General features: G+C 44.7%; 1 protein-coding gene across 2 annotated transcripts in view; it reads right to left on the bottom strand.

Moving 5' to 3' along the window:
- COLGALT2 (collagen beta(1-O)galactosyltransferase 2) overlaps positions 1-11462 on the bottom strand; it is a 134990-nt gene extending 123528 nt beyond the window's left edge. For both annotated transcript variants that reach the window (XM_079914216.1, XM_079914217.1), the window contains exon 1: positions 10824-11462. In XM_079914216.1, coding sequence (XP_079770342.1) covers positions 10824-11086 — 263 coding nt within the window. In that variant the 5' untranslated portion in view covers positions 11087-11462. The remainder of the gene's footprint in view (positions 1-10823) is intronic.
- Positions 11463-12465: the final 1003 nt, after the last annotated feature.

Raw genomic sequence — 12465 nt, 5'->3', positions numbered from 1 at the left:
GGTTAGAGACTTTGTAATATCATGTAGTTAAGGCTGAACTTCAACTAAGCTCATGTAGTAGACTGTTTATTCTTCTCCCAAATGAGGGGAGGGGTTTTGAAAGGCATGCCAGAGAGAAAATCAAAGGTAAGAAAATTAAATACCAGCAACAAAAGAATCAAGATGAGGGGATATGGAGACTGAAGTGGTTCACACGACTACTATTTATTTGGAGGAAATGCACTGGTTTGATTTCCCTCCAGTCTATTAAGAGATGTTCATCAATAGCTATCCTTCCTTCTACAAACCTACATGCTTAATGAGCTCATGATGTGAGATACCTGAGCAAAGAAAAGGGCTTGAGGGAGTGTCACATTATACTGAGCCCCAGTGCAAGGCACTTCCTACAATGGGTAATCTGGAGCACTGCCTTAAAAAATATATATATATTTTTTTTTTAAATAGCCGCTATTGGAAGACGGGAAAACACATGTGCTTGACTCAATAAAAAACACAGATGATGTCTGTCTGGCAGAGCCTCTTCTTTGTAATCCTGTACATTACTACTTCTCTTAATAAGAAACCCCTTGGCCTTCCTGATTGCTTACGCATCTGGAACCTGGGGTTTAGAAGATTCCAGTGTGTGCCAAATTACCAAGCTTTGAAAATCCCACGGCCTGTACTTCAGACACATATACAGCTTTCAGTCCTTCCATGAGGGCCCCCTATTTTTCATGGGGGCTTCTGGGAGCTCATCTCCTGCAGTTCCCAGACCCAGAAGTGTATACAAATTACTTGTGCACATGTTTAAGACACAGATTCCCAGGCCCCTTCCACAGGCCATCTGATTGAATGTGGCTGAAACGGGGCACAGACATCTACGTAACTAACAAATGTCCTAGGTGTTGTGATACAGCTGGCCCATGAACCAGTATTTAGGAACCACTAGTAGAAGCCCAGCAGCCTTATAGCAAAAGGTCAACAGAAGAGTGATGAGGGCCATGTCCACTCATGGCCAATGAACTCGACCAATGGGGTTGAGTTGCTTTGAGGCCACCTCAACTACTAATTTCAACATGATTACCTGAATTTATCCACCTAGACAATCCATGATGGTCAAATAAATAAAAGGAGGCATATAATTTTTTTTAGTCTGCTGCTTTAGAAATTCATAGTTTATCTTGCTAAAGAGAATTTTCTAGGATAGAAATCAATGTGTCCAGTAAATCTTAAAGTCTAACAAGATTGAGGGAAGGCATAAAGGAGATTTGTAATTTTCTAAAACATTTTAGTATGCTGAGCCTTAAAGGCCAACTCCACAAAATCCATCTGAAACATAAGACACGGTCTGACTGTCTGAATGCACTCCCACCCCACCTGCTTCTAGCAGAGGGAATGCAGCAATGTAGGAGCTTCATATAAGCTTACTGTTCGATGTTGCAGTGATGACATGAAAAATCCTGATTCCACCTGGCAGCAACCTTCCAGTATCTTGGCGGTTTTCAGCCATAATCACTGTGGTGTGTGGAGCTTGGACAGATTATGGGGCTGGCTGGAATCCAAGAAACTAAAAAGCAGTCCAGCAGTCCAGCAAGGGACTCTGTGTTGGAAATGCCATAGCCCCAAATGCCCATGACCATATTTCTCATGGACAGCCCAGGAATTTAAGTTCCACTGTTAGTCTCCAGAAAATCCTGCCTTTCCCAAGGCCCTGCCAAGTGGCAATTTCTCACTTAATATGACTTTTAGGGAGAATGTCTATCAACATACATCCATGTATTCCCCTTTCTCAGAATCATCTCTCGCCCTGTGAGAACAGGAAAGCTTGACGTGGCCCGCTGCCCTCCCCACCTCCAAAATGTATACAGTCAGTCTCAAAAAGGAAAGGGGATGGAAAGTAAGAGTTCTACTTCTTTACTGCCTAAAAGGTAGGCACTTTGGGCCACCTTCATGGTTTCCTTGGGCTTGACAGCTATCTTAGTCTATTTGGGCTGCTATAACAAAATACTACAGGCTGGGTAGCTTATCAACAACAGAAATTTATTTCTTACAGTTCTGGAAGCTAGAAGTCCAAGATGAGGATGGCAGCATGGTCAGGTTCTGGTGAAGAGCCTCTTCTGGGTTGTAGACTTCCTGCTGTGTCCTCACATGGTGGAAAGGGTGAGGGATCTCTCTGGAGCTTCTTTTATAAGAACACTAATCCCATTCGTGAGCGCTCCACTCCCATGACTCAAGCACCTCCCAAAGACCCCCCACCTCCTAATATCATCATCTTTAGGGATTAGAATTTCAACACATGAATTTTGCCGGGAGGGTGGTGGATGGGGAAAGCTCCATTTGAGGAACTTCCTCTCTCCAGCCTGACACGTGCCTCAATAGACTTTGAAGTGATCAAACCTAGGAGGTAAAGAATTCTTCCAATGTAGGCAATTTATCACTTAAATCAAGTACTCATGAGGCTGCTTCATCAGAGTGGCCTGGTTCCACACACAGCCTTCTGCCATCTTCTTAGGGGTGTGTAGTCTAGGATCATCACTTAAGTTATCATTTATGTTTTTGAAATGCACATCTTCTAAGGGGTGTTGAAACATTAATCAAAAATTCTTGGGCGGGGGCTTCCCTGGTGGCGCAGTGGTTGAGAGTCCGCCTGCCGATGCAGGGGACACGGGTTCGTGCCCCAGTCCGGGAAGATCCCACATGCCACGGAGCGGCTGGGCCCGTGAGCCATGGTCGCTGAGCCTGTGCGTCCAGAGCCTGTGCTCCGCAACGGGAGAGGCCACAACAGTGAGAGGCCCGTGTACCGCAAAAAAAAAAAAAAAAAAAAAAATTCTGGGGCGAAGAGGATTACTTTGCACTATGTTTGGAGAGGAACACGATCTCATCAGCTAAACCAATTAAGTCAGGGACAGGTTTCAGCTTGCTGAACTTGACAAACAACTAAATAATAACAATGACTGCCTCGATTAAATGAAGTGTGTTATGATATCATAAATTCAGCCTTGGTAGGATGTCATGAGACTATTACGGGAAGTCTAGGTCCGAAATGATTTCTGTCCAGTGCTCCTAGAGAGGAAAAGAAATGCCCTGCAGCCAAATCTAAGGTTTAATTCATACAAGAGACTTCGCTAATGTCACCAACCACAAATGCTGCGTTTTCATGGCTCTGGACGGCAGCAAGTTCCAGTGAATTAATTACAGCCACTCTATTCATATGGCTTTTGCATGGCTTTTCAATTACTACCTATAACGAGATGGTGTTTACCTTTATGAACATTAACGCATAGCTTTCCAACCATAGGGATGGAGAGCCGAGGGAAAAGTAATACAATCCTGATCACTTTACTACTAGGTCACTCACTGGCAGCTTGCCAAGCCTGCTGGTTCTAGAAAGCAGTTACTACTCGAGTCCTAAGGCTCCTGAGGAGCCTGAGCAGGGAGCAAAGGTCACCACCCAAATGCCTACAGGGGCCAGACAGCAGGGACCAATCACAAGTGCACAGAGGGTGGGCTTGATGGGACAGAAGTCCGGGGGACAGCAGCTCCTAGGCTAACCATCTGTTGCTGTGGACAAATGCAGGCCTGGTGGGGCAGGTGCTGCTCACTCTGGCATGTTCAGTTTGTGAAAAGTTATCTAGTTATACATTTATGATAGATGCACTTTTTGGATGTGTGTTATGCTTCTTAAAAAACTTTTTTTTTTAATGGGCTAAGGGCCACATTTCTGGGGGCCAGAGACACAAGAACAAGAGAGCAAGATGGGTATAATCAGGGAGGGTTCAGAGTAACTACCTAGAACAGGTGTTGTGTGAAGCTGGCTTTCACTGTGCCAGCCAGGACATAGGTACAGGTGGGATGGCAGAGTTTAAAAAACCTGGGATAGAGAGATTGACTTAAAAACATCACATTTGTGCAGAATAGGAGATATGAAACACTTCTATTAGGTTGGCCAAAAAGTTTGTTCTGTTTTAAGTAAAAATGAAAGACTCGTTTTCACCAAGAACTTTATTGAACAACATATTCATTAACCAAATGTACTTTTTGGCCAACCAATATTTGGGTTAACACTTAAAAGGATATATGTATATGCACAGAAAGTTTCTAGATGATACACAAGAAACCGTTAACAATGGTTGCCCCTGGCAGGTGGTATGGAGTGGAAGGGAGATTAACTTTTTTTTGTATTCCCATTCACACTTTTTGGAGTTTTATTATGGGAGAGTATTATTTTTTTCAATTTTAAAAAGAAAACGTCAGGAAAGAAAATGCCTAAAATAATTAAATTACTATAAACCTACAAGGACTCTAACGGATTTAACTTCTTTTACGGCAATTTTTGATATGCTAACGATGTAAATGCAATAAAATGAACAGATCACTCCTTTGAGAACAAAAACGTCAAAACGTATACAATACACACACTTTGTAATTCCTGATGAATAATAGCTATGATTTAAACACATATAGTGAAACCTCTTCATAATATGGTAACTGGGGAATAGAACTAAGAACCAAACTACAGGCTAATCATTTTCTCTCAAACTTTAACTCGAATGTATATTGTTATGTTATTTGAAGAAATGTGCAGAAACGAGCCTTATAATAGTCCTACTATAGTCCCTATATAAGCCTTATAATGGTCCTACTATAGTATGCCTTAGACTTGAAGACAGTACCACACCGTGATAGGGCCCATGAGGACATTTAAGTGTTGGAAAAAGGAACGAGGCACAACCAACAGCCTTTCAGGTTACAAAGCTTTCATTGTTCATTCCTACGACCACCGAGACAGTCAAGGGAGAAGGCCGTGGGAAGCACGCTTACGTACCTGGAGTCATAAGCGTGCACCACGCACTAGCTATAGAATCACCTGGAGAAAGGAGTTGAAGACAAGTACGTAAAGCCAAACCCTGCTTAGAATAACTGGTATGCTCCTTTAGTCATGAGCTATATTCCTTATAAAATACTCAACATTAAAACAGCCATATAGGGTTTAAAATCTAGAAATCTGTTATCTCACTCCGACACCTATTTATTATGTAATATACTGTGGGAACATCCCTTAACTGCCCTGTGCTTTGGTTTCCCCACCTATGGAAGTCAATTAATAAAATAGATCCAGGACAATTTAGGCATCCATTCTAACTCGCAAGTGATTTGTCTAAACTAGAGCAAGAGGATAGGTGACTTCAGTATTTACCCAAAGGAAATATATAATTCTGAGGTCCAATTGTGTTTTAAAATTGTACAGTGGAGGGAGGATTGATAGTTGTCTCCGACTATTTGGAAGAAAGTTGAGTTTACATGTCAACCAAATCCAAGACCACTAATTAAAAAGGCTGAAAAACTGACCCTCTGTCTTACCAAAATGCTGCAGCCACCATGCATATGAATAATGCGGCCTTATTCGTTTGTCACTAACAATACGTGATAAATTTCTTTCTGTTGCTATATAGCTGTGATCATGACAAGTGACCTGCATATTTAAGTACAACCCACATATTTAGTCTCGTTCTGTTCCTGTGAAATCTACCAACACAGAACAGAGTTTAGTAACTAGAAAGGGCCTAAGTGACAAAATCATCAAGACAGTGGAAGGGAGCCACTGAGTCCCTTGTGTCATTCAAGCAGAAGGAGCCATTCTTCTCTGAAAGAAAACACTGGCACTCTTATCTTCCTAAGGTGGGTCAACTGACAGAAGCAAAAACTAGAACTAATTGGTCTTTTCTTGATCTTAAACAGAGCATCTGTACTCAGTCTGCGACGTTAGCTGCCTGAGTCACATCCTGGCTCCACCGTGCACTAGGCTTGTGACCTTAGACAAGTTATGTAAATTCTCTGTGCCTCAGTTTCCTCCTGTGTAAAGTGAAGAGCGTAATGACACTTCTCACCTAGGGTTGCCGTCAGGAGTAAATCAGTTATCACACCGAAGTGTTTAGAACAGCCCCTCCATGAATGTTAGTTTCCATTATGCTGACAACTTTTTGTTGGAAGGAAGAAAATAAACAGAGCTTCTTTTGAACATATTTTCTTTTTTAAAAGTTTCATTTGTGAAGAGAAAGGTAATGGAGATGAGACAAAAAGGAAAAGATGTATAGGAAATAGCAACTATTATCTATTTAGTAGCATGTGTGTAAAAGACATTGTAATACTTTATCTCATCTGCTTGTTATAACAACTGGTATAGGTATAGAGGTAGGTGTTATTATTAGTCATCTCCAGATGAGGCAGCTCAGCTTAGAGCTTCATGATGTGCCCATGATTACACAGGAGATTTGAGCCCTAGTCTATCTGACTGGAAGCTGCATACTCTGCCCTCCGTAATAAACTGCCAGGCTGGGAAAAATAAGGAGAAGGAGGGGGTAAGGTGAGAGAAATAAACTAATGGAGAGAAGCAGACCAAAGTACCATATACATTTTCAGCCATGAGCTGCAACTAGAGGGAAAACATAAACACTTAATGTCAAGATTGTAATGATAAAATGTGACATCATTCTCACCACTGATGAAAACTAGCATTACTAGTATCTTGGAACATTTTGTAAACACACTTATATTAGTGTATCAAGTTAAACATTCACCAAAATGCTCCTGGTTGGGCATTAAAACGTAGAGATAAATCCAAGCTAATCCCCAAACACCCCACAAAGTTGTGTGCAAAATGTCAGGGTCCGTACCCCAGAACAAGTAGAAGTTCATCATTGTTAATGTTTATGTCAACAGAAACATCTCTTTATTTAAAAGCCATATGACGGTTTTCAATTTAGCTACATATTACTTTTCAAAACTCTACCAAATGAAATGCCCAAATTGTTCTGTAATTACACGATAGTTACTGCCTTGTGACTGCACAGACTCCGTGAATCCCAACTGTCTTCCCACACAGAACAGCAGGCTCTCCAAAAGACAAACTTAATGTATCTTTTGGGTCAAATGTTTTTCCTTGTGCCCTGCTCCATTTTCCATCATCATGTTACTTGCCACTGCCCCCCTTAATCATAGGCTTGGGAAGGGGGATGAGGTCAGCCTTCCCTCTACTGCTAAGGCCACTATTCATGGCTTCACTGAATTAAAGGGAACCCACTCAAGCGCACTGCCGCATGTTACAATGCCAACCTGTCCCCTTCATCTCAGCACAGCAGTGATCCCCATTAACCCAGTGCTGGTTTTAATTACAACACAAGGATTATCTCAGCTCCTTATCACAGAACTGTGATATCTGAAGGAAAACAATTAGTTTGGTGGGGTTTTGAGATCAGATAGGTAAATGTGATAAGTTTTCCCTTATGCCGGTACAAAATATCTCTAAAATATAAACTTTCCTTAATTCAACTGAATCCAAATAAACTTGATACTGAGATAACTGCACTCAACCTCTGAAAAAGTTTTCAGGTCAATTTGTTGGCACTCAGTGCAGATCTGGTCCAGAACTTTAGGTAAGGGGGAAAAAAAATCACACCACCGGGAAATCTGAATATGATCATTGAACCAGGGTCTCAATTATTCATACAGGAAAGAAGTCTTATCAGATGCTCCTCCAGCCATCGTTAGAAGTAAGCAGATGAATGAGAAGAGAGAGTCTGCACAGATTACTAAAATAAGATGAAATGGAAGCTGGCAGCCCAGTCTCTATACCCAATGTGGTTCTGTTTTATGAAGTTCTGGCCATTTTTGACACTGACCATTTTTGACCTCAGCATGTGCTAGCCTTGCAGAGTGGAGACTAGCCAGTTTGGCATCTCGGAATGTTGAGGAGAGCTTGGGACTGAGAGACTAGAGTAAGTCATTGGCAGAAGCCCCTCAAAACTGCAGCATCCTAAACTGAGGTACTGCCTCTCCTGGAGGGTTATAACCCATCACCTTCCCCACAAATACTCCTCTAGCACTAGTCATGAAGTCAGCAGCTCCAGGGTACAGTGCAATGAGTTTGGAGATTTGCAAAACTTAGACCTGCCACTCACTTTATCTCCCCTGATAGGAAGCTCTGGTTAATGTTCCAGTACCTTTTTATTTTCCATGCTTCTCCCTCTTTCTGGAACCCTCCTTCCTTCCCAGGTTTTTGTGGATTCCTATTTGTCCTTCAAAACTGAGTTCAAACTAAGTGTCAACTCTCCTCAAAAAAACTTTCATGACCACACAACTGCCCCAATCTGATTTATATAGAAGTCTTTTGTCACTCTCCCAAATGCTATAAATGCCATTCAGATCACCTTACACTGCCTAGTTTTAAAAAGCCATACTTATCTATGAGGAGCCACATCTTATTCAACCTTTTCCAGCCTGAACCTGGCATAGTGCCTGATTCTCACAAAAGAAGGTCATTACTTGCACAACCTCTCTGTGCCTCAGTTTTCTCATCTGTAAAAGGGTATAAATAATAAGACATAACTGATAGGGTTATTGTGAAGAGGAAACCAGAAAATGAATGTAGAGTGCTTAGAAGAACTGTGAGCTCTTATTATTAAATATTTGTAAAATTAACAAGTAAATATAATCTTCAGTAAGTTAGTTACTTTAGACACAATATATTCTATGAAATGGAGATAATCTTGTTTCTTTATAGGATGGTAGTTAAGATCAAATAACTAGTTGATGAAAGTACTTTGAAAGCTGTAAAGGACTATTTAAAAACTGGCATTTTATTATTATTACCTAATAAATTATATAAGATTTCTAAGCCAGAACTCAAAGAAGAGTCTTCAGTGGCTGGTTAATGTAGGGGCTGCCCAAGGCCTTACCCAAGCCTTGGGTTTCTTCCTTTACTTTCCAACACAGACCATAAAGGTACAGTCACATGGACTATGAATAAGGGTAAGGGAAAAGAGATCCCTAAGGTCTAAGCAGAATTGAGAATACTACCCATCTAAAGAGAACACCAACATCCATAGAATCTGGAACATCCAGGGAACTCGGATGTACAATCATTGCTGAGTGATTCTGATCATATCACAAAATCTATGAAATTCAAGAGCTGGAAAGGAGTTTTGAAATCACTTGTTCCTATTCCCTAATTTTACTGATGAGAAAACTGAGGTCTATGGATCCCAAGCCACTGGCCCAAAACTACATGTCAAGCTAGTGACAAAATAACTCAAGTCTCCTTATTTGTAGCTTTATGTACATTTTGCTTATACTGTATCATGTTCCCTTTAACCTTTCTGGGGTGGTCTTTAGAAACAAACCTGTGTTCAAATTTCAGTTTAACCATTTATTAATTCTGTGACTGAGTTACTGAACTGATCCAAGCCTCAATTTCTTCGTTTGTAAAATAAGGATGATAGTATCTTTTAAAAGTTTACTATATGATAAAAGGGGTAATGTCTGTACATCAGGTAGCAAAACCTGTGCCTGGTACTCACTTCCCCCCTCACTAATTTCCTATAGCAACTATTGTGATGTTCTTTAAAACGAAACAATGCAGAAAGACCAAGACTATATTGTAATGCATCTCTTTTGAAGAAAGCATCTAAGAACTGACATTTGTAAAATTTTCTTTTGGTATTGAAATGGTTAAAAAAAATCTTTCTGGTTTAAAATCTGACTGCACCAACGTTCCTACTTTCCACATAACATGCCCTTCTCCGTGGCAAACGTCACGTATAACAGGGTATATAGTAAAGCAGTGTATAGCACAGTGCTGCACTATATCTCATGTTTGCTTTCTCACCTCTGCACCTTTCCCACCAGGTACCATTAGGCTGCCAGCTCCAGCTACTGCTTTATCCTTCCTTTTCCCTTTATGCCCAACCGTGGCTTTAAGGATGTCTTGTCTGTGGACAGCTCCCTTTATCAACACAAGACAGAAATTGCTCCAGAGTGACCTGGGCTCTGTCTTCCTCAAGAGACCAGAGGCCTCTTGTCCATGTACCTGGTGGCCTATCTCCCCTGGCCAGTGCCCACCTCCTCCTCCACAGGCCCCTTAGCGGCTCACCTGGCCACCAACTTCTCACCCTCTGATACCTGCTTTTATAAAAAGATGTGGAGACAGAACCAAGTGGGAAAGTTGAAGTGGGCAGCCACCTCCACAGCAAGCACAGGGCCTAGGCCCGGGTCTCTACCCTAAGTGCAACAAAACTTAGCTGTTTGCCTTCCCGGGGCGGCTCGGTCCCCAGGACGCTGGCACCCCAAGGCACCCCGCGCGGTTTGCATCTGCGGCGGGGTCCCGGGAGGATGCAGGGCCGGGACAGCATGGAGCGCTCAGAGGAGACAGGTGACGTAGTTAGGAAGACACAGCTGGCCCCAACTAGCCTCCTGGTTCCCCCAACCAGGACCCTCAAACCTCTGGGTCCTGATCCCTTCTCCCCTTCCTCCCCACACCCAGGGAGAACCTTGAGCCGCTTTTCCAGCATCTGAGTTGGGAGCAGGAACCTGGCACCGGGAAGCCAGGACAGCGCACTCCAGCCACTCCGGAGGGCCCTCCCCCCCGGGCCCCCAGCCGCAGTTTCGGTCCATGTCGCGTCCGGACGAGTAGGCGGCAACGGGCAACCTTATTCCCGCACTCCGAGGCGAGGGATATGAGGTGGGGGAAAAGGAATCTTCGCGAGTGTTAAGGGGGGAGAAAGTAGCACTCCTGCGGGGTCTCCCCAGTCCTGTCCGGGAGAGCGACGAGGTCACCCCGCTCCATACTGTCCCCACGGGAGCTCGGGGCGGGCTGCTTATCCTGGTTAGCAGCCGGTGCGCACGCAGACGCGCGCGTCCTTCCCCACCCCGACCGCTGATCCGCCCAGGACCCACGCCGGCTGTGAGGGGTGTGCGCACCTCGTCTCCGCATGCCCCGAGCGGCCCCCTCTCCCCTCAGCGACACTTCGGGCGCCGCCCCCGCCGCCGGCCCGGCGCAGCCAGCTCACCAGATGGCCATCCTGCTCTTGGGGTAGTCCAGCCGCTCCAGGCAGCCGAGGAAGTGAGGCAGCGTGTGCGCAGCGTTACGCGCGAGGACGGCCACCATCACCGTGGGTCTCTGCAGGGGCGACTCGGAGAATACTACTGCCTCCCCTTCGTCGTCTTCGGAGTCCGGCTCGGCAGCGAAGCGCGCCCGGCAGCCGCCGCGGAGCAGAGCCCACGAGAGGAGTAGCAGCGCCCAGGCCAGGGGGGCAGCGGGGCTTGCGGCCATGTTCAGGGCCGTGGCGGGCGGCTGGACCACCGGCCGTGGATGCCCGAGGCCGGCAGCGAGGGGCGGAGGGGAGGCGGCTGGCGCGCGCGCACTGGCAAGACCTCGGCAGCCCGGGACCCTCCCGCCTCCGCCGCCGCCGCCGCCGCCGCCGCCCCAGCTGCGCTGCTCAGGCCCTGCCGCGGGGGCCCGGAGTACCTGCCGCCGCCGGCGCTCGTCTGGGACTCAGGCTGGCAGACAGTCGTGTCGGTGCGGCTGTTTGTCCCGAGTCCCGCGGAAAGTTCCTCTAGTCCAGGCTCAGCTTGTACAGCTGAGGTCTGTGGCTTCCCCCAGAGCCGTGAGGTGTGGCCGTGTCTGCCAATGGGCGTGTGAATGCGTGTGTGTGTGTGTGTGTGTGTGTGTGTGTGTGTGTGTGAGTGCGCGCGCGCGCGCGCGCGAGCGTGTGTACATAACGGTACGACTCCAAGAAAATTTATTCTGCTTTTGCAAACCGCAGTCTAAAGTCCTTCACAGTGATGCAATGTATCCAGTTTTTCATAATGCACTTATTGACTAAATGGGTAGAGCTCTAAAATGGAAAGTCACCTAATGATTCACTACTATGATAAACAGTTTTTTAACTTCCACAAAGGCAGAATGTTTGCATTTCCTCACACTCAAGTGCTCTTTAAATTCATTCTTGACTGAGTAAACCCCCAATAAGATCAAGTTGGAAGACTTGGAGAATTTTAGAGCCAGATCGAACCCTTGAAATTAAAGAAAGCCCCTTGGGGGCCAGGTCCTCTACCTGCCAACTCAGGGTCCTGAGCTTCCTGACAGGGTGGCATGTTAAGGAGGAGATTCGCTTAGATGGTTTTCTTTCTCCTTAATGACCCAAACTGACAAAGAGAGGGAAAATCTGTACAAGCTGGAGGAGAAGTATAAGGAAGAAGGAAGGAAGAGGGAAGGTAAATTAGCAGATAAAGTGAAATTGCTAAGATACACTATCGAAGGATATTTAATCTTGAACATAATGGAGGAAAGCTAGTTAAAAAATCTGGAGTTCTTTCTCTGTGGAATTGTGTAGACTTTAATTTATCTGTGTGCAGGATGGATTGATGACCTCCAATCCCAGCTTGCCCTACACGGTCTTTTTACTAGTTGTATCCAAACTTCTCCACAACTATTAGACACCTTCTTCACTCTCCTTCCACCCCCTCCCTTCCTCAGAAGAATATCACCTCCTTTACTGAACTCCCTAAATGCCCCTGTCTCTAATTAATATCCCTATCAATGCACTGCTTACTTGCATGTGCCTATTCATGACAGAGCTTCTGATCCCATCCTCTCCCTTCTAGTCCAGGACTTTTCTCCATTTATCTCCACTCTACTGAACCTTCAAC

The sequence above is a fragment of the Stenella coeruleoalba genome, assembly GCF_951394435.1.
Source record: "Stenella coeruleoalba genome assembly, chromosome: 1".
Classification (NCBI taxonomy): Eukaryota; Metazoa; Chordata; class Mammalia; order Artiodactyla; family Delphinidae; genus Stenella; species Stenella coeruleoalba.
Note: the sequence above shows the minus strand (reverse complement) of the source record. Positions and strands in the feature narration are given on the sequence as shown.